At 44.2% G+C, this 21,512-nt stretch overlaps 1 protein-coding gene across 4 annotated transcripts in view; it reads right to left on the bottom strand.

Annotated features, from left to right (window-relative positions):
* Lypd6 (LY6/PLAUR domain containing 6) overlaps positions 1-21,512 on the bottom strand; it is a 138,191-nt gene that overhangs the window by 12,870 nt on the left and 103,809 nt on the right. For all 4 annotated transcript variants that reach the window (XM_032903272.1, XM_032903269.1, XM_032903270.1 and 1 more), the window contains 2 exons: positions 13,429-13,617; positions 6,418-6,516 (listed from right to left, as the gene is read on the bottom strand). In XM_032903272.1, the coding sequence (XP_032759163.1) occupies positions 6,418-6,516; positions 13,429-13,546 (217 nt within the window). In that variant the 5' untranslated portion in view covers positions 13,547-13,617. The remainder of the gene's footprint in view (positions 1-6,417; positions 6,517-13,428; positions 13,618-21,512) is intronic.

Here is a 21,512-nt window from a genome sequence, read left to right as displayed (position 1 = left end):
GTCTAAGGAACTTTGAGGGCTTCCTTTTGGCTCACCGCTTGAGAGAAGTTCCTCTACCATGCAAGGATAGCAAAGGATGAGTTTATGACAGTGGGAGAATGTAGCTAAGATTGTGCGCTTCTCCGTGAACAAGGGTGCAAGAACCCAGCCAGAACCAGGGTCCACTCTAGCCCGTAAAGCCCAGCAGCAGCATCTACTTCCTCTGGCTGGGACCCACCTCCTAAAGGTTACCAAAACAGTCGCATAGCTGGGAGCAACTGTTTAAACACCCAAGAGGATGGAGCACACTTCACACTCGAACTATAAAACCACCAAAGACATAGAAAATATCTAGACGAAACCATTGTGAATTGGAGTAGGCTTGATATTCCCAATATACTACTACCGCCGCTTATACTACTAAAAATAAAAAAATAAAATAATTTATTTCTTTGGTTTTGGTTTGGATGAAATACCTAATATACCTAGTATTATTATCTATATAATACCTAATCATAACATTAAATATTATATACATTATGTAAAATTTGCATAAATAAATAATGAAGGAAAAATTTCGAGAATTTTACTTGCTGAGACAGCCACCCTTGCGTCGTCTTACCAACACGAAGAATAAAATTGAAAATAAGAGAATACAGCTAAAGCTAACTCAGATCCGGTGAAAGCCCAGGAAAGCCTGCAGAATACATAGAGTTTGAGTAGGGAAGAGAAAAAGCTCATTTAATTAGGCCTGACGTGCTGTACCTGGGCTCCTCTGGGGGCATTTGCTAATGCAGAAACACACAAGGGCAGAGGCTGGGAAGCCCAGCAGAAGGTGCTGCCAAGGGGCAGAGAAGTAGGGGAGAGTTTGTCCATCTCAGCGGGGTTGCATGCACAAACCCAGTTCAGAGCTGGTTAGTTACTGGGAGGAAAAAAGAGGCTGACAGGCTCAGGATGGATGTCAAGGCTGGCAGTTATTCCTACCTAATGTTTAAAAGATACTATGGACTTCCAGCTTCTGTTGCTTCTGTCAACAGTAAGTTCGGGCAGCATCATGTAGCAACTGTTTATGAGCACAGATGGTGAAACAAGGGGGACTTTAAAAACTCAGAGCATTAGGCAGTATTTGGTTGAGGCAACATTTGCGTTCTCATGCCCGGTAACCGCTATTCCTGAATAGACCTGCCTGTCAGAAATACATATACACATGTTACCATAGGACACAGAGAGGAATATTTACGCTCTTCAAAACTGGACAGAGCCCAAAGGCTCACAACCACAGAACGGATGAATTTTCTTTTGTGTGTGTATTCATATAATAATCTGCTAAATACCTGTGAGAAGGACTAATACCGCAGCTCACAGAACAGTGCAGTTTCACACCTAATATTGTTCGAAAGCAAGACTATGTCACATAGAGCTGCATTAACAGAGAAGACAATGGCAGTGGTCACATTACTGCTGCCTGTGTGGGGTGGGATGTAATGACCAAGACCAACAGGGTCTTATGGCTTTACATACATGGTAGACACTCAGAAGGATAAGGATAATGAGGTGTCCACTTAGGATTTTTCTTGTGTCTGTATTTTGCCATTCAATATTTCTTTCAAGGGGGGACATTCGGCATGGCAGTACAACGAGAAGAGGGAGCAACCAAAAACCATCTCATTTCTTAGTAGCCTGAGGTGCTGAAATGACCTCTTAACGATGGAAAGATCTGTAGGACACACACTGAGTAAGGTCCTGATTTCCCAGGCTAGAAAGTTTCAAAGCCTTGTGTTAATATGGGATTTAGAGATATCTTGATATAAAGTGTAGAAGCCTTGGGGTGGGAGTTGGGGGTGGGGGGTAAATCCTAAAATTGGCCTGTCAGAGAAGCCTTTCCTAGAAGGACTTCTCCTCAGCTGAACTGGAGATCTCTGTCTATTTCCTGCTTATACCGATGTCCCCACCAGGTCAGCATCCAGAAAGAGCCACCAGGGGACATCTTCAGTGATTCATTTTCACAGGAAAACGGCAAGGTGAGCGGCTGAGAAGCTAGGAGCAGAGGGTGCCTGTTTCCTATCTTAGGTTTTCTTTTGCTTTTCTATCAGAAAGACGACGTCAAAGGGAGAGTTTTGTCTTAGGGGGAGACACTCCCTCATGAAGGGACAAAGTGTTCTCAGGTTAGGTCTTCCGAGCTGAGGTTTAAAGCCCTAGACTCTTGATGAACATTAATATAGATCCTCTCTCAACATAGAGACGTCACGGGCAACGTGACATGTATCTGACCACGCAAATGTCGGCTATTCTGCATCCTCTCTGTTCCTTCTGTTGGTCTCTCTCGTATGACACAATCTCAGTACCTTTTCTGTTTACAAAATCAAGAAAAAGTGACCAGGTTTGGGAAAAGCATGATGGAACCGAATGTGCATCAAAACCTGCATCAGCTGGAATCAGCGACTCTCCTTTCTGGAGCAGGGAGTACCATGAATCTGTAAAGGCGAGAGTGGTGATGGAGGAGGAAACTCTTACTTTCTCTCCCCTGCAGTGGCTGGGTGTGCAGCTAGCCCACCGGCCATTGCTCTAGGGAAGACTCTAGCCAGGGCCAGATTTCTTTGAGGCACACAGGATGGCCTGTGGGGGTCACAGCCAAATGTGACAACTCCACCCATCTTAGATGTAGACCCTGACAAGCTAGATCTCAAAGCTTGCACACTCCATAGAGTTCTGCTTTTGAAAACGTCAGATTCATTCATTCCCCCAAGCAATCGGGTGGGCGGTCTCATTCTATATGGACCGGATTAAAAAGGATCGTATGGAATCAGTTCTTTCACCCTCAACGAGGAATTTTCACACCTTGTGATGACTAAAACCTAGTTACGGTTTATGTAACAAGATAAACACACAATGGCCCGGAGATGCCACAGGAAGCCACCGTGCCCTTTCACGGAAGCTTCTTGGCAGCCTCACCAAGTCAGTGGGTCATCTACGGTCACTTTAGGTTAATGGTAAGCAGACAACACAAGCACAGAAAGACTGAGTTAAAAAGTCTGCATTGTAATTTAATAACATGTTGTAATTTCTATTGATAAAAGCCCATGGGCTGGAGAGATGGCTCAAAGGTTAAGAGCACTGACTGCTCTTCTGGAGGTCCTGAGTTCAAATCCCAGCAACCACATGGTGGCTCACGACCATCTGTAATGGGATCTGATGCCCTCTTCTGGTGTGTCTAAGACAGTTACAGTGTACTTGTATAAATAAAATAAATAAATCTTTTTTTTTTTAACAAATCCACATAATTCTGACTTATCAACAGAAGCCTCCTGTACTCTCACCTCCGCTCAGACTCAGGCTTCAACTCCCACCCCTCACCTGAGGCTCAAATGTACTCAAAATAACCCAGGCCCAGAATCAGGTTCTGTTTAGTTGTCTTTGATACAAACTGACTTCCTTCTACCCTGCGGTCCGGTCTCTCCCCATCTGCTGGGCACTTATGGAAAGAACAGTGTCCACATCTCTGCCCTCATTGCCTGCCGGAAGAGTTGCCTTCTTAAATATTCTAAACCCGCTCCCCAGTTGGAGATTCACTGAGGTCTCCCCAGCTTGAGGAGCCACTGCCCCTCCGCCCCCAGTCTCTTCTTCCCTTCAGCTCCCACAGCACTTAAGGCCCCGGTCTCATCTGACTCTTAACTTTCACCTGCTGTTCCTAACACCCGATCCGGTCAGATCTTATCTGCCAGGGTAAACTGTCTGCTCCTAGAAAGAAGAAACTAGATTCCTATCTCCCACTGCATAATTGTCCCAGGGGCCTGGCCTGGCTGCTTTCTGTCGTGAACTCAGAGTGCAAGTGTATTTGTCCCTATAAAGTTAAGAAGAGAGAGATAAAAGAGGAATGGGAAGGAGGGAGAGGGGAACTTTTGTCCAGACCTTGTGTAAAGACCTCTCAGTTACTTTCAGTTATCTGTACCTTGAAAGGGGGGATATTCTGATCTAAAAGGAAAGCATCCACATAGGGCTTTCTCTCTTCCTGGAGAGGCATTCCAGCGGGGAGCTTCTGGTCACCTGTGTTTTGTCCTCTGTGACAGGGAGGGATTTGTCTACCAAAGTCTGAATACCAGTTAGCAGTCCTCCCTTTCCCCTCTAAGCTCTGCTGAGGTATCTGAAGGCTAAGTCAACCCTAGAGGTCCTCCAACATCCCTGTGATGTAACTAATGCATCAATCAGTCGGATGGCATGGAGGGTGGAGCCTTTAAGAGGTAGTTAAGTCAGAAAGCTGAAGTCCTCACGGGCAGGCTTGGGACACCTATAAAAGGCCTTTTTTTTTTTTTTTTTTTTTTTTCTCTTCTATTTTTCAGAGCTGGGGACCGAACCCAGGACCTTGTGCTTGCTAGGCAAGCGCTCTACCACTGAGCTAAATCCCCAACCCCTATAAAAGGCCTTTTAAAGGTAAGGTGTATTAGGTCCTTTCCACCCTGCCTTCCATTGTGAATATGTAACACCATTCTCCTCCAGGGCTCATGGCATCAGATACTCTCCCAACGCTGAACATTCTGGAGCCTCGCTGTTGGGCTTTATGGCCTTCAGAACAGTGGGAAATGACTTTCTATTGCTTTCAGATTCCCGAGATTCAGAGAGCACGTTCTAGCAAACGGTGACAATGCCAGACGCCAGCTGGCTAGGTTTGTTCCAATAAGAGCTAGCCCCTAAAGCAGATCTTTCTGGATTTGTCCAGAGTCACTGGTGACAACTGCCAATTTTTGCTGCATATTGGAGCCACTCAGGGAGCTTTTAAAAAAATCACCGTCCTCAATCCACCCCATGCCAGTAAAAAAAAAAGTGACATCTGAGAGGGTCCCTGGTAACCAGCGTGTCCGATTTACTAGCTGGTTGCAATGCGCAGCTTTCGAGAGGCAGTGGTACAGCAGGCCCTTTGGTGACTGACCTAAACGTTCATCCTGCAGAGCTAATATCAGAACATGAAAACACTGACTCGTTTTGGATGAAGGCGATGCCCGCAAGAAGGAAACAGCATGGTTAACAAGGTGGCTGGAATAGCAACCTTGTGATTAAGCGAGGCTCTCCCCTCCTCATCTATTCCTTTCCCCCTGGTAATCCTTTAAGGCCCCCTGACATCACTACCTAAAACTAAACAAGAAGACTCTAAAAATGGGATTCTTCCCTCCTAGGAGGTAAAGGAGCTTCCCGAAGTCCTCACGCTTGGCTGTTTGTCTGGTGCAGGGCCTGAACCTCTGAGGCCGGTTCAATTCGTGTAGCGCTGTGGTACTTGATGTGGCTACATCTACTCACATGGGCAACCCTCTTTGGAAAGGTAGGTTCTCAGGCTTGTTTCAGATCTGATGGATTTGTGAGTCTGGGAGTGGGGTGGTAGCACACACCTGTTCCAGGATAAGTCACAGGAACAGTGGTCGCACCACACTTTGAGAGCCACTGGAGCAGGCCGGGCACAGAGGTTCAGCAAGTTCTCTCTGCGCTTCTGGAAAGCCCCAGTAGAGTCTGGGGTTAAAGGGCATTAGCTTGAGGAGTTACTCTGTCTCTTAGTGCTGTCCTAGCTCCCAATTTCTAGTCTATCATGACAAGCAGAGGGGCACTCTTTGGGCTGGGTATGAGAAGTCTTGCATTATGTTGAAAAATGCTGTATTTAGCGTGTCCGTCCTTTTAACACATCTGAATGAAATCAACAGTGAAAAAGCACTCATTGCTAAGACAACTGTCAACGGACTGCCCCGTATTCCTCACCCCGCCCACTCAACCAGTCTACTTCCCTCCAAACTACAACAGCCAATTAACCATGACCCTCACAGACAGCCAGAAACTCGGGTTTTCACTTGCTAGATGTGAATAGGGTATGTCTTCTTTTTCCAATGACCCTTTTGGTCAAACTTTCAAGCCTCAATTGCAGCCCATCTTGACCTTGAAAGAGAGCTTAGCAGTTTAAAAAGGCTCAAGGTTTTTATTTATGCAGCGGTGGCATTTACAACAGCAGCTTTCACACAGTCTTGAAATAAGTCTGTGGCGAGATGGGCAATAAATGAAATCTTTCCATGAGCATCGATTCATCCTTCCCATGAAAGAAGTGACTATGGATGAAGGCTTCAAAGAGCGGCAAACAGGCTGCCCATTCTCTACTGTTCCATACTTGGCTCACCCCAGGGTGGAGAAGTCTCAGTTACCTCCTGTGGAACTCCACAGATGCTTCATGAGAGAGGGGGCGATCTTACGGGTCCCTTTATATCTCAGAGTCTTTGAGGATGAGTTATGCATACGCTTAAACGATCTGCAAATAGCCTTAGACAAGAGGGGCCCTTGTGGTTACAAGCATGTACCAGGTCTTCAGGGCTGTTCACTCTCAAGCAGTTTTGGGGACCCGATCTCTCTCTCTCTCTCTCTCTCTCTCTCGCTCTCGCTCTCGCTCTCTCACTCTCTCTGAGACTTTACCTTGAGGACAGTAGATGTCAGGAGCCCATCGGTTGCACTCATAATTGTCTGCTGCTTTTTCACAGGTGAAACATTTAAATCCACCAGGATATGGAGTGGCTACAAAAACCAAGAGGGGAAAAAAAAATCAAATTTTAGTCTGAGGAAAGAATCCTGTAGAGTGACATATATTGATATAAAGAGAGGTTTTCAAGATTTTTTTTAAACAGTGAAGGATCTGATGACTCATTTTGCAACAGGCAATTTTTCCCTGGGACATGAGTACTTGTACTCACATACACAAAATCCGCATACAACTAGCCAAATGGTTTTATTTGAAGAGGCTGCCCAGTCCTGCTTAGAGAACATGGAATCTAAATTCCTTCTAAATCTGAATTTTTTGGGCATCGACATTATACTTTCCAAATTCCACACCTGACCTCATGTGACCAGTTACAGTGTTGAAAAGGCTCCATTAAATTCCTCCAGGGACTGGATAAAATTCCTCCAGGGACTAGATAAAATTCCTCTGGGATATTTACAAGGCATGTATGAAACTAATAAATGTAGCCTTCAGACTTTGGTTTCATCCCAAGGGATTTCACTACATGCATACAGGTATTCCAAAAATCCAAAACCATTCGACACCCAATGCACTGTGGGTACAGGACAGGCACCCTATAAGTGATCCCATGTTGTAAGCAACTCCAATGTCCATCAGTAGGTGAGTGGGTTAAACAAACTGTGCTACATCCACACCAAGGAGTAACAGGTACCAATAAAAAAGAACGAATCGTTAATATTTTCAACAGCTTTAATAAATTTTCTTGGAATTACTCTTAGTAAAAAAAGGAAGCCAATCAGAAAGGTTGCATAGTATATGGCTATATTTATATTATTACTTTATTATTTTTATATCTTTATGTATGAATATATACGAATGTATGTATGAGTGTATGTATATATTGTGTGTGTGTGTGCATCCATGTACCAAAGCATGCATATGAAGACAGAGGTCAGCCTGCAGGAATTGGCTCTCTTCTTCTTCCACCGAAGTGGCTTCCTGGCACCAGAACTATATGGTGAAGCTTGATGGCAGAACCACCTTGCCCACCCACACATCATATGGGTCCGTTGATAAAGAACTTTTGAAATGACAGAATTCGGAGTGGACTGCATGCAGGTGAGGGTTGCTGGGTGTTAGGACGTGAGGTATAGGGACTGTTTGGAGAAGAACTGAAGCTCCCACAACTCCACTACTGCTCTCTGATCTTTCCCATCCCCTCTCCACGCTTGGCTTGTGCTTTCTGCCTTCAGAAGACATTGTCCTCCAGGTACCCTTAGTTCTCACTCCTACTTGTAAGCTCGTGTGAGGGGCATCACATGAGAATCGCGTTCTGCGAGTGCTCAGTAGACCAGAACATTCTGTCAGCTCAAGGCAAGAGGTCAACAATCTATGTCAGGCCTAGGGGGGGGGCCTTCTGGTTTCTCATCCGTTGGCCCACGTGCTTTCAGGTAGGCCACATCTTCACCGGAATCATTTTTAAAATTTATAGCACTACCTGGCCTAGTTGGGAGCCGCAGACACTTATCCAGTTCGTCTGCAGAAGCCAACAGCTCGACTCTGCAGATGGCTGAGCCCGGAGGATCTCACTGGTGGAAATAATCATCTCGGGGTAAATTGCATGGCCTCGTGGAACCAATTAAGTGTGTTATCAAAAATAAATGCAGGAAGAGGCAGTAGCTTAAGGCCAGAATCATGGTCCAGATAAAAGTTTGATTTTCACCTTGCACATTTGCATACCTGCCTGCGATATTTCATAGAACAGACTGTGGTGACAGGACCTGGGTGTGGTCGGAAGCTGAGCGGCCTATGTTTCTCCCACCAGACAGAAACCCACACTTACAAAGAGGTTAAATACAAGGGTATGGTTCATCTCCTAAAATGGTGAGACAGCCTCGAGAGGCTTCGGTCCCAGGAAGGAACTGCACCACGGGAAACCATTCTATTGCATCGTTTCAAGGAGGAGAAGGAAATATGCTTGTGATGCATACACAGGTAATTACTACAGCTCCCTCTTTTAGTACCTAGAAAAGTCTGCCATATTTTAATTGTTGTTGGTGAGCACAGGCCCGAACAAAGGAGGGGAGCAAAAAAAGCAGAGCTTCAAATCCCCAAGCCACTCAGTGCTTACGGGCATTTAATAGGTTTGTGTTTTAGAGACATCATTGTGAAAAAGTGCATACAGCCATTCGAGGAAATTATATTGATTTGATACATTATTAACATTAGAATATTTAACATATAAATCAACTATAAAAGTTTTGACAAAAAAAACCCCAGCATTTTTCAAACAATGATTATATATCCAATTTTATCAGTCTGCCACTGTAGCCAAAACAACTTTTGGCTGTCTCGCTGGTTTAGTTATTCCTGGAAACTTTCCCATCAGAGTGATAAATTAGAAACTTTGAATAATGACCACCCAACTGCTCCAAGACTAAAGTTATTGAGAACCAGGCACAAATAAGTTGCTGTGTCCCCAAAGTCAGGTTATTTCATGGACTTCTGAGAATGATCTTTTATGAGACCGATGGCATATTAAATACTGTAGCTTCTTACATACCTAAACTCTCACTCTGAAATTAACCCAAGGATATTGGAATTTGAGAAGTATAAGCAAGAACGCCCTACAGGAAAAGGCTTCAAACCATTCATACCAATAAGCTTATCAGTACATGACAGTGGTGACTGAAAAACCACTCCATTTTGGTCAGTCATTTTTATTATTATATATTTCATTTCTTTTCAAATGTTTGTGAGTATAGGTGTTTTGCCTGCATGTGTGGCTGTGTACACTGAGTAAAAGCCTAGGATCTGAGGAGGCCAACCGGGGGTATCAAATCTCCTGCAACTGGAGTTACGGATAGTTCTGATGAGTTACAGATGGTTCTGTGGGTGCTGGGAACTGAACCTGGGTCCTGTGGGAGAACAGCCAATGTTCTGAAGCACTAGCTATCTCTGTAGGCCCTTGTTGATCTTATTTTAGAACCTACAAATCCATATCTGTTTCCATTCTTAAGTACTGCAGCTTAGTATTCATTTATGGGAATTTTTGTTGACATCTTGCCTGGGGGATCAATGAATAGCCCTGATTCCTGGCAAATCTTTGCAAACGTATTTGACTTTCAGTGACGATAGCACAATACCAAATAAACAGTTAAATTCTTCCCTCTGGAAATATTTAACCTGAATGAGGTCAACGGATGAACAGCTCTCTCCAGTAACTTGTTAATTGATACTGCATCTGATAAAGAGTTTGTTTTCCTTTTAAGAGACAGGGAAAGAGGTTCCTAAGATATGCTATTTTCTTCTTTATTACTTCAAAGCTTTATAGAGCGAGCGGACTTCAGATCCTGGTGGCCCCAGCTGTGAATGAATCTAATTTGGCTCTTGATCACAGAGCTAATAAGCTTAGTACCCTGCATTTCAGGGCATAAGGCCTTGGTCCCTCAAGAGCGGCAGATTGTAAAGAAAAAGAAAAAAAAAAGAAAGAAGAAAGAAACACTAGAGTGCCCAGTTACTTCCTGTAAGATAATCTGTCCATTAACTCTCCTGGTCAGCCATAGTTCAAGCTTCCATAATTCATCTGTAAGACTTGGGGAAAGATTTACCCTTTGTTTCCCTCTCCTGGAACTTTTGCCTGGACAAAGACCTTCAGTTACTGGAAATGCAGTGAAAGCAGATGCTTCCAAATGTATGCAGATGTGCAGTGTGTCTGCTCTGGCCAATTCAGTCTCCACTGCTCTTAGGAAATAGATATAAATATAAAGATTCTAAAACTCTGTTATCTTTTGTCTTGGTCCACTAAGCAACAAAATGTTGCTGATATATTTTACATGAACATATTTCTAATAGAATACACCTCCTGATACCTATCCAGAAGTCCCTCTTACCCTGTAGGATTTAATGAAGTGTAGGATTATACATAAATATCCTTGGTTCCCTAGGTGGGTCATAAGCAAGCCCTGCAAGGGCATAGCTCTTTAATTCACAAGATTGAGGGCTCAGAACACACATGCAAAGGAAAATTGGATTGTTTTCCAGGAGTGTTTTCTATTCTACAGAAAGAAACGAAGGCCAAGAACAGGGCACAGTCATTTTATTAAATTTTCTTGTGTGATATCTGACATCTGAATAAATAGCTCCATTTCTCTCAATATTAACTTTTGTTTGGGGAATTGTAATTAGATTTTGCTGATTTAACCAAAGAATATAGAGAGAAAACAGAACTTCTCACATGGTGATGATGATTGAAGAGGAGGGGGAAAGAAGAGAAGAAAAAGGAGAAGGAGGAAGAGGAGGAGAAGGAGGGGAGGAGGAGGAAGAGGGGGAGGGGAGGAGGAGGAAGAGGGAGAGGGGGAGGAGGAGGAAGAGGGGGAGGGAGAGGAAGGAGGAAGAGGGGGAGGGGGGAGGAGGAAGAGGGGGAGGGGGAGGGAAAGGAGGAGGAGGAGGAGGAGGAGGACAAGAGAAGCAGCAGCAACTCATACTAATTGTTGAGCAGAATGTTCTGGAGGATGAATCTGAAATCCATAGTTTGTTTCTAGTTATAATTCTTGGAAACTTCAAAGATTTGGAAACCAGAGAGCACAGTAGATTATTGAGGGGAGGCTGATTTTCTCGGGCCCAGTTACCATCAATGATGTTCTGTGGACCTAAGAACAATGAGTTTGCTTGGCACAGAAAACGTTGTGCGCTCTCAAGCTCCTTGCCCCTCCGTGTTCTTCCTCGGGCAGACTCTGCGCTTTGCCATATAACATTAATAGAATCTGGCTCACTCGCTGACCCAGAGAAAGCTGCTTGTACCTCCACCTACAAAGTGAGGCAATTGTATAAATAATTCAAAATCAAACCAATCCCGTGTTCCCCTCATGCATTTTTTATGGCCAATGTTCAACAGAAAGTTGCTTGACGGTAGAGAGAATCCTCCATCTAAGCACAGGCGAGGGCTCAAGGGCAGGGCACCACGGCTGTTTAAAAAGCAGACGTGAAAACACACACCTACAGCACACTTCCCAAGTAGTCTGGAGAAATGTGAAGTTAACTCTAATCCAACGTGGGCAGAATGGCAAAGTTTTACAGAGCCTGGGACCTGTGAGACCTGCTGGAGAGTGACCTGCTTATGGTCTAGTTAGAAACGACCTCCTCAACCTTTTTCATGCTTCAAAATCAAGTCAGGAAATCCCTTGATTCTTATGTAGTTAACATAAGTCACATGACTGAGATTTGCCAGTCACCTTATATACCTTATATTATTAGGGACAAGATGTTGCTATGTAGCCCATGAGGGACTGGAACACACTAAGTAGCTCAAACTCTCCTGCCTCAGCCCTCTTGAGTGGCACAATTATTGTCACATGCTACCCTACCTACCTTCCCTTGACTCCTAAAGAGCAGAGGTGAGTTCCCCTGTGGCCTGTCAAAGTTCATCCTTCAGAGACAACACTGGGACCAACTTTCCAAACAGGGGTGCACTCACCCCAGGCACTAATTGGCTACCCAACTGACCTGGTTTACACAAACCCATTCCTTCAGTTTTCAACCCCTACCCTGTATATAGCTTTGAGATGGCCATGGATGGATGAGTTTGTGATCCGAGTCTCTCACTGAAGCTGACAGAGAACACCGAAGAAGCCAGCACTCTGGTACTCATTCCCAACGGACTGAAACCTGCCTCTTTGTCTTACTGTGTTTGGAGCAAAGAACAAAATGTGATCTAGTGAGCAGAGAAAGTAACAGTGTTTTATTTTCATTGAAATTATTAAAACAGAGCCAAAAACTCCCACAAAATTGAGCAGCCCATGCAAGTAATCAGTAGGCAGATTTTCCTGGGTTAGAAATAAACTGGCAAATGCCCCTAGAGTTGCCTGAGAAATGTACCACAGCTTACACTCAGTATAAAATTTCCTATGCATTATGTTATGCAATAGTCACAAAGTCAGGGGATTTGTTTCAAGTCAGGAAGCTAGGGAGCAGCTAACCTAGTTGTAGAGAGCCAAGGTCAGGCCCCTAGGTGGGCCACTTGTCATCTCCCAAGCTATTAGGATTCACCACTTTAGTACTGTGGGGTTGAGACAGTCCAAGCAGCGTCCCCCTTTTCGCACACTATATGATCGTCAAGAGAAAGAACCATTAGCTTAGTCACCTGTGAACTCTTCAAGCCAGCACAATGCTGGCCATGGAACTGACATTTCAAAAGAATAATAAACTTTGGGGAACAGCTAAAGTCTACGATATACACGATCTACTCAGCCCTTGCCACCACAAGGACAATACTGAAGAGGACTGGAACCAAAAAACAAAAGAGAACACAGGTACAGTGGTGGGGACCCAGGAAGCCACACTACTGTTTCCCAAAGTGTAGTAGTCTCCAGGGAATCTGTAGCAGAAAAACCCAGAATGCTTGCCGGAAGCACAAGGCACAAAACCCCTGCTATATGCAAAGCAAAAACCAGAGGGCTAGGAACTGCTGCTAGGGACCTGCAATACTGTGGACTCCATAGACAATTCTAAGCCATGGGAAAGCCCAGGAAATAGGACGTTGTGGAAGGCAGTGATGTTTTAAATGAGGCTAGGATACCAGGGAGAAAGACCAGCTATTAATCAAGCTATAAAGGTCTAATCCCTTTACAAACAACCCACCTCCTGGAATGGGTCGGTCCCCTTTGATAGTTGGCTGAGAACAACAGAGCAAGAGGGAGGGGTGTATGAAGTTGGCTGGATGTGCTAGGAGCAGAAGAAGCAAGCCTCACCATTTAAGGTAAGATACAAACCAAACCTCCTGTGGGAAGGTAATAGTAAAACACAAGGCGACCCTTGTTACCTTCTACACCCCTGACTAAATCACCCGATGTTCCCCCCCTGCATTAATATTGCTTTCCCTATAGACATGCTTCAACGCCTTCCTCATCGGAAATGAAGCAACCTCCCCCCACCCCCCAGACAAGAGAACAAGTAGAAAATAGCCTTACTTGAAGGATGGAGGTAGATGATGTCTTTCACTGTGAAGTCTCGGGACTGGGCAGCTTTCAGACAGTCGGCCACCAGGCTCAGCAGCAGGAGCCAGGCCAGGGCAGGGCTAGGTTCCATGGCCGCCTGGCGTGTCACTCATACAGAGGGCCTCAGAGGGGGCACTTGAGACCGTGGTAGAGGATTGGCACCTGGAATACAAACGCAGCCTCATCTCAGTATCCAACAGGAGACAGTAACCAAGTGAAGGCAGTTTGGCTGATCTCAGGTAGGTGAGTGGAGCTGGGGAGAGACACCATGCTGGGCCCTAGGAAACAGGTGCCAAAGGGGAGAGCCTTACAAATGGTAATTTTAGAGCACTCAGAACATTCCCGTCTGAATCTATTCTTAATCAGGCTTGCTCCTACTGGTAACAATCCTTCCCGATATCCAGCAGAGATTGTATCAAGAGAGATTGAATTTTCATGAAATCCAGCTATTTTTGCCAGGAGCCAGGGGACACGTGCCAAAGAGCAAGTGCAAAGCTCAAAAAACTTTTCCTCGATCCTGGGTCAGCATCCTTTCTGAGTGCTGGCCACCATACCAAACCGTAGGAGCTGGACTCAGATTTGGAAAGAGATACAGGTAAGCTGACCTCTTCCAAACCCCAGGCCCTCTCAGTGGCATGAAATCTCCTTAACATCACCAGCATTCATCGGTGAGCACTGTGGAAGGAAGGCACTTGCAGATACCAGTTTATTCTAACAGCCCTGTATGAGGTGGCCACTCCAATTATGCCATTTGCAGAGACCGGCCCAACTGTGGAAGGGCAGAGCTGGCTTCTACTCACAGTGGAGCTTTCAGTTCTGCATTTCAAATGCATGCGGATGCTGGACCCTGCCTGCAAGCAGGCGATTATGAGCTTGAGTTGCTACTTAGCGCTAAGCAGTCATCTACGGCCCTCCACTCTGGTTCTTGTTCACTGGCAACTGAGAACAGTGGAGCCCTGTGTAGACGCTCCAACTCTCTCAGAATGCAGGGACTACTGCTTCACAATTGACTCTCTGCCATATCCTTAGTTGTCTAGAAAGCCCGGGTCTCACATTCTGCATTTCTGAATTCTAGTCTCTCCTGCTCACTAATGGAAGCCGGTACTAGGTATTTACTTACTTCAAGCTAATCAAAAACCAGCAGTTTGGACAGTCTGTTTATAGCTTAGCATAAATAGTCAACAAGATTTTTTTTAATTGCTCAAATTTTTAATTTCCTCTATAGAGGGAAAAAAAAAACTAAATAATGACCAAAACATTACGAAGGAGAAATTCAATAGATTAAAAAAAAAAAAGCGCTATGGTCAATTCAGACATTAGAATGTGTTAAGATATTAATTTTCAGATATTAATTTAAACTGAATGGCAGGAAGTATATCCAAAGCCACATCTCTTCACAGGCTATAAGGATTCTCAAAATGGCAGAATAGGACACTATCAGTGAACAGCACCCTCCACAATAGTGACTGAAGTATGCAGAACACTAACTCAATATACTTAAATTATTTACAAATGTTTTACATTCGTTTGCTCGTTCGCGTTTCAAGACAGTGCTTCTCTGTGTAGCCCTGGCTGTCCTGAAATTAGCTCTGTAGACCAGGCTGGTCTGGAACTCAGAGATCCACCTGCTTCTGCCTTCGGAGTGCTGGGATTGAAGGTGTGAGCCTCCACCCTCCGCTACGTTCACTTTAAATTGTCAAGCTGTGTAGAATAAAGTTTCCTCTAAGGAACGACGATACAACCTTGCCAAATCCGGGCTCAGCAGCTGCTCACACTTTGCTTCCTGGAGCAAACGTGCATTCAGGATGAGGACAGGCTGCTGGGTCCTCTAACAAACGAGACAGGCAAACAGTGTATTGGGCACCTGCTTAAACAATGTAATGAGAAATGAAACAAGTGTCAGCAGTGGCCTTCCCTGACTTGTGACAGTCCAGCTTCATCCTAGAGGGGGCGCTAGAGGAGGCGACAATGCCCTCTCTATAGCCCTCTCTAGGTGAGGTCAGGAAGGTGAGGCTGCATGGGAGACGTGGGATGGGGACAGGTGGGCACAGTGCATAGCGGGAGACTTCTGCAACACAGCCCACACCTCCGCCTGTTTCCTTGACGGTCACTAGATGAAAACGGCTGGAATATTATGTTTGGAGCCACAACCATGAACTCATAAATGGAGGCAGAAACCATGATATGTAAACAACAGGGCCTGGGCCTTGGAGTTTACTGGGGCTACCATAGCAAATAGCACAGGCTAGCCAGATGAACTCTCTCAGTTCCAGATCTTGGAATTCTGGGTCAAGGTGTCAGCAGCTTTGACACATCCTGTGCCCTCTCTCCTTGGCTACAGATGTCCACCTTTCCCCTTGTAGATACTTTACGCCTGTTTCTTGTTCTTATGAGGACACCATTCCCTTTTGAATTAGGGCTCCATGTTTATGACTTTATGTCAGTCCTAGTCACGGCCTTAAAGGCCCTGTCTTCAAAGAGAACCACACTCCAAGCAGGTTCTTGGTGATGAAATTTTTAACTGAAAATTTGGGGGAACCACATTCCAGACCGCAGTACGAGGTTTCCTTCATATTACACTTCCTGTCCCATGATATGGCATGGAGCTGTGTGAAATTATAAATGGTGATACAGGATGCCACCAAGAGATGTAAATGTATTCCTGCATTGTGGGTCATGAGATCTTCTGGTCAAGGACGTCCTGTGACTGTCATTACTTCCTCTGGCTTATAACCTGGTCATAGAGGAGCCTTGGCTGCCACTGTGGTGAGAGGAGGCATTTGCCTCAGACCGTTCTAATACCATAGCGACGGTCTCCTGGCCTCTGATTACTGCCGTGGCTGTTTTGCCCTATGATTTTTTTATAAGAGAGAAATGATAAAAAAAAAAAATAAACAACAAAATTATATCTGCTAAAAAGGAAACTCAGACCCAGGTCTCACTACAGAATAAAACTTAACTTGAAGTCACAGAAGCTATGACCATTTCTACTGCGTAACCCCAGATATGACTTGCTAGGTATGGGGAGTATATTGAGGTAATGATTAAGTTTTCATACTATCAAGATATCGATCTTCATAGCAAAAGAGATGACGCAGAACACTCAATGTAAAACACAAAGTTAAGTGGATTCAGGTCGAGAATGTGAGGGTTATAATATCACATAATAAGCCAAGTTCCTTTAACTCCGAACTTGATTTTCCACTGCAATTGTCATTCCACAGCTCCTGCTCTCTGGTTAGTCGTCGATGTCGATGTCTCTCCTCCCTGCACCGAGGCACTTACTTACCATCTAATTGGTGTCTGTAGCTGTTTACATGGAGAACTCCAGAGTACCTCCCTGCTATGGGCCAACAACCCACGTCTGAGACTGTTTTAGATTTTAATTTCAAAACTGGTAGTGACAAACAGTTCAGTTACAGATTAAAGGTGAGTTCACCCTACAGTTTCTCTTCATAGTTCCTGCCCCCTTCTAAACATCCTAGGAAACTCTGGAGAGCAAAGGCTCTCAAACTTCTCTACCCTCCTGTGCACTGAAAAAATGACTTTGGCAAACACAAACCAACAAGACGGTAACTGTGGGGGAGGCTGAATGTTGTACACTCTCCCGAGATGTCCACACCACAACCCCAGAAATCAGTGAGGGTAAAAAGGAATTTGAGAGTGATTATGTAGGGTTCCTGGGGTGGGGAGAGCAACTGTACCGTCCGAGGAGAGGAGAGGAAACAGTAGTTTCCATTCGAAGAGCTGGATCAAGTGGGAGAAGAAATCTCCAAACTCTAGAGGCTGAAAAGGACGCACAGTTGCTGTATCGTCTCGCAAAGTCCTGAGAGAGAAGCAGCAGACTTCTCCCATCTAAATTTCAGCCCAGTGACGGGTGCAGGCCTCATGACATCCAGAACAGACAGTTTTTAAACCTGTTATTTTAAGCCACTAAATTGGTGGCAGTTACAGCCATGTATTGGAAACTGAGATGACTACTTTATAAATCATTTTATACCACAATACATCCCATATAAATACGTTGAAAAAAAAAACGCACAAAACTCCTTGAACACTAATATCTCCTTCTAGCTTCAACCCTTTGCTAGGCTGCCAGTGCTCTCACACCTGCTGAGTACTGCCCTTCGCCAAGCTCTGGAAACTCATCGGAGGGGCCATGGCTCTCCCACATCCTGTTTAACAAGCTCAGTGACGTCTCAGAGCACACTGTAAACTGTTCGTGACCAATACCATCTGTTATGTGTTCTAGGTTTAGTGAAGTAATTATGCGATCTGTGTGTGTGCACGTCCATGGTATATGTGTGTTAATGATTGTTCGTGTGGGTACATGTCCACAAGGAGGCCACAGGATAACCTTGGGTGTCATTTATCAAGAGTGATCCACTTTGTCTTATTTTGTTTGTTTGTTTTGTTTTGTTTTTTTGAGACAGAGCCTCTCTCACTGGCCTAGAACTTGCAAACTAGGCTAAGATGTCTGACAGGTGAGCCCCAGTGACTCACCTCTCTCTGCTGCCCCAGAGCTGGGATTACAGATTGAACTCAGGTCCTCATGCATGTTAGGCAAGCACTAAGCTATCAGCCCAGCCCTTGTTTTGTTTAGTATAAACAGCCACAGGCATGTACACGTGTGTGCACACACATGCAAACACACACACACACACACACACACACAAGTACATGAGGAACTAAGCTCAAAGGACAACCATGTGCTCAAGATTAAACAACTGCCCTGTGTGAGATTTGAAGCTTTGTCTTTCAGCCCATAGAATTAAAATACCCAACCAAAACTTCCCGCTTGCTCATAGCAGGGGTGGCAAGAAAGGCTATTGATCTGTTATGGTTTCACATGAAATATGGACGAGTACACAACTGGAATTCTTCACTGTGCAACTCAAGGTTAAAATCAGTGCTTCCCATGTATCAAACACTGCAAATGGCATGTCTTACCCACAACTGTCCTTCTGGTCATTGACCTAAAAGTCTCCTTGCACCAACTGCAAAAAGCGTTACACATCAATGGCATTTAAACATATACACCACTGCAATGTCTTCAGCACACCCTCCCAGCCTGCGTTCCAGGTTGCACACTGCACTGAAAGAGCACGCGTGCGCGTGTGTGTGTTAAGAGTTAGTTGCCTAGGTTTGAAAACAAACTATGCTATGCCTCCATTTCCTCTCTTGCAGAAGGAGCTGGGTTCCCACCTCAAAAGTTTATGAAGATTACAGATGTTACACAGCAAAAATGTGGAATCTCCTAGCGTCTTTCCTATTATATGTTTTGTTCAATCAGCCAGTGTGTTTTGTAAATGAAAGTAAATACGGTGAGATTTACTTTGTTCAACATTCAACTCTCACTCCTAAGTCAGAAAAGAAGAAAAACATTCAAACACCTCAAAATGCTCAAGTAAGACTAATGAGCATCCATGTTTCTTCCTCCTCGACATCTGCCCCATGGCTACCAAGGCTGGCACAAAGGAAAAAGGAGAAAGTGTGGCTGAGGCTCATCAGACCTTGTGACTTTCTGCCGACCTTCACCAATGAAGGGCGCTGCCCTACAACTCTCCCTATAATAGCCTGTGTTGCATACCATGCTGTTCACTCATTGCTTTAACCAGACTCCGCTCATACATCAGGTGTCGATGTAGGCAGCAAGCATACCCTTCATTATCCTTCCTCTACGCCCACCCTTCGTATGAACCCATACTTATCCTGGCAGAGTATGGAGATGAAGTTAGACTATTCTGCTCACCCCAAGAGACCTGATAATAACCTTTCCATACTGTGACAACACACATGAGGTAAGTTATTTACAGGGAGGAAATGTTTACTTGGGTTTGTGATCTCAGAGGTCTCAAGACACGGTCAGCTGACTGTTGTTTGAGGGCCTACAGAGACCGAACATCAAGGTAGGGACAGTAAAGCTGCTTCCACGAATGCAGCCAGGAAGGATGGGCAGTCACACATCTTTGCTAAAGACATAGTGACTTAACTTCCTCCCACTATAGACCAAACTCCAAAGTTTCCACCACCACCACCACAGGTCAGTACATGGTCCTTGGGAGATGCTTGCCCAAAATACAAGAACAACAATTTTACTGAGGTAAGAACAAGCTGGATTCCTCTGACCCAATTTGTTCGTGAAAAACTCTCAAATTTGCAGAGTTCCAATCCTTTCTTAGCCATGAATTTTTAGGTATTAAATGGAAACCTTCAAAATTCTTAAGTAGTTAAAACTTAATTCTCCCAACAGTTTGTGACACTGATCCTCTTAGGAAAATGAGGCTGTTCCTACACTTAAGGATGATTAGAAAAACAGACTCAACGGGGAGACACCAAAGCTATGTATGGGAGGTTCTGGAAGCTTGATATTACTTTGTATGCTCAAAAAATGAGCATGTGTCATTGCCACAACCTGAAATTGTCCTTAAAAGCCTGACAATGAAATTTTTACTTTTTATTCTTTACGATTTTTACTGAGATAAAATTAATGTAACATAAATCTTGCCCCCTTATAATTCAGCAATATTTGGTATAATTCTTAACATTGCACAATCATCATTAGCTAGTTTAGAGCATTTTATTCCATTTGAAAATCCTATACTCATCTAACGCAGTCACTCCCCATTCCTTCCGCCGCCCGTATTCTGACAACCACTAATTTCATTCTCATCTCCTTGGATTTCATGTAAGTGGAATGGTACAATAAGTGGCCTTTGGTGTCCTAGTCCCTCGGGTTGTCACAATGTTGTCAAGGTTGATCTACATTATAGGACTGACAATATTCCTTCTTATGGCTAGATAGCTCATTGTATGAATATAGTACATATGTTTATTCATCAGATGATGTCTATTCCAATGATTTCCACTTGTGGATATTATGAATAATGTTATTTTTAACATCCATGTACATTTCTTGGGGTCAAATGTACACTATCGGGTTTATTAAGTATTTGCCCAGGACTTGGTCTCGTGAGTACCAAGGATCTAACTCTGAGGTGAGCTGCCAGGGACCCATTGCCGTTGTACCATCTTTCCAATGAAAGATGCTTGAGTTTTCTCCACAGCCTCATCAGCACTATTTCTTCCTTTCCTTCTCAAAACGAACAATTAGAGTCCATCCAGTACAGGTGACGTGTGCCTCACTGCATTTTATTATCCACTGGATTTTCTTGCATTTTATTATCTACTGGGTTTTCTTGCATTTTATTATCTACTAGATTTCCTTGCATTTATTTGGATTTCAAGTCAGCAATGAGGTAGAGCATATTTTCACATGCTCTGCCACTTGTGTAACTCCTCTGGCTATTCATATTATTTTCCCAATTGTTAACTGGACTATTGCTTCTCTACTGTCAAGATGTGAGAGTTCTTATATCTAGATTCTAGATACTTCCAGATACAACAGTGTTATCAAATATTTTCTCATGTTCTCTGTATCTTTTTCTGCTTTTAAAAAAAGGGTGTGTCTATATTGCCTTGGCTGGCCTGATCCTCCCTAAGGAGAACAGGGAGGATCTCCTCTCACAGAGATCTGCTAACCTCGGCTCAGGGACTAAACCTAAAGCTGAAGCTGCCACACTAGCATTATTTCACGCATTATTTTACTTTCTTGAGAGGATCTTTTAAGATGCAGACTTAATTATGATTAAAATCTATATACCGGTTTTCTAAATGTAGCCTTTGTTCCCTGGTAGAGAGTCAAGTTCAGCTCAGCACTAGAAAGACTAGAAAGACTAAAAGAATTTGTCTACTTTGTAGTGATCAAAGCTATATTTTCCACTTTCCTTTTCATGAGAAAAACAGGATGGGCTGGGCCAGTTATTAATAGCCCTGATGCTGACATCCCTCCATCAATCATAGAGACCAGGCATCCTATTACTATTTTCTAGGAATGGAAAAATGAAAGACAGTTGACAAGCATTCGCCATTAGTCTAACCTGACTGAAATACGGGCTCTGCTGAGGGGCCTGAAGATTCTCAGGACCAGATGGAGCCCTAATCCCCAATGGCATAAATGCTCAGACATTAACGTGACAGGTCTTTCCTAGGACTCT

The sequence above is a fragment of the Rattus rattus genome, chromosome 5 (assembly GCF_011064425.1).
Source record: "Rattus rattus isolate New Zealand chromosome 5, Rrattus_CSIRO_v1, whole genome shotgun sequence".
In the NCBI taxonomy this organism is placed as follows: Eukaryota; Metazoa; Chordata; class Mammalia; order Rodentia; family Muridae; genus Rattus; species Rattus rattus.
This window is presented reverse-complemented; position numbering and strand designations above follow the sequence as displayed.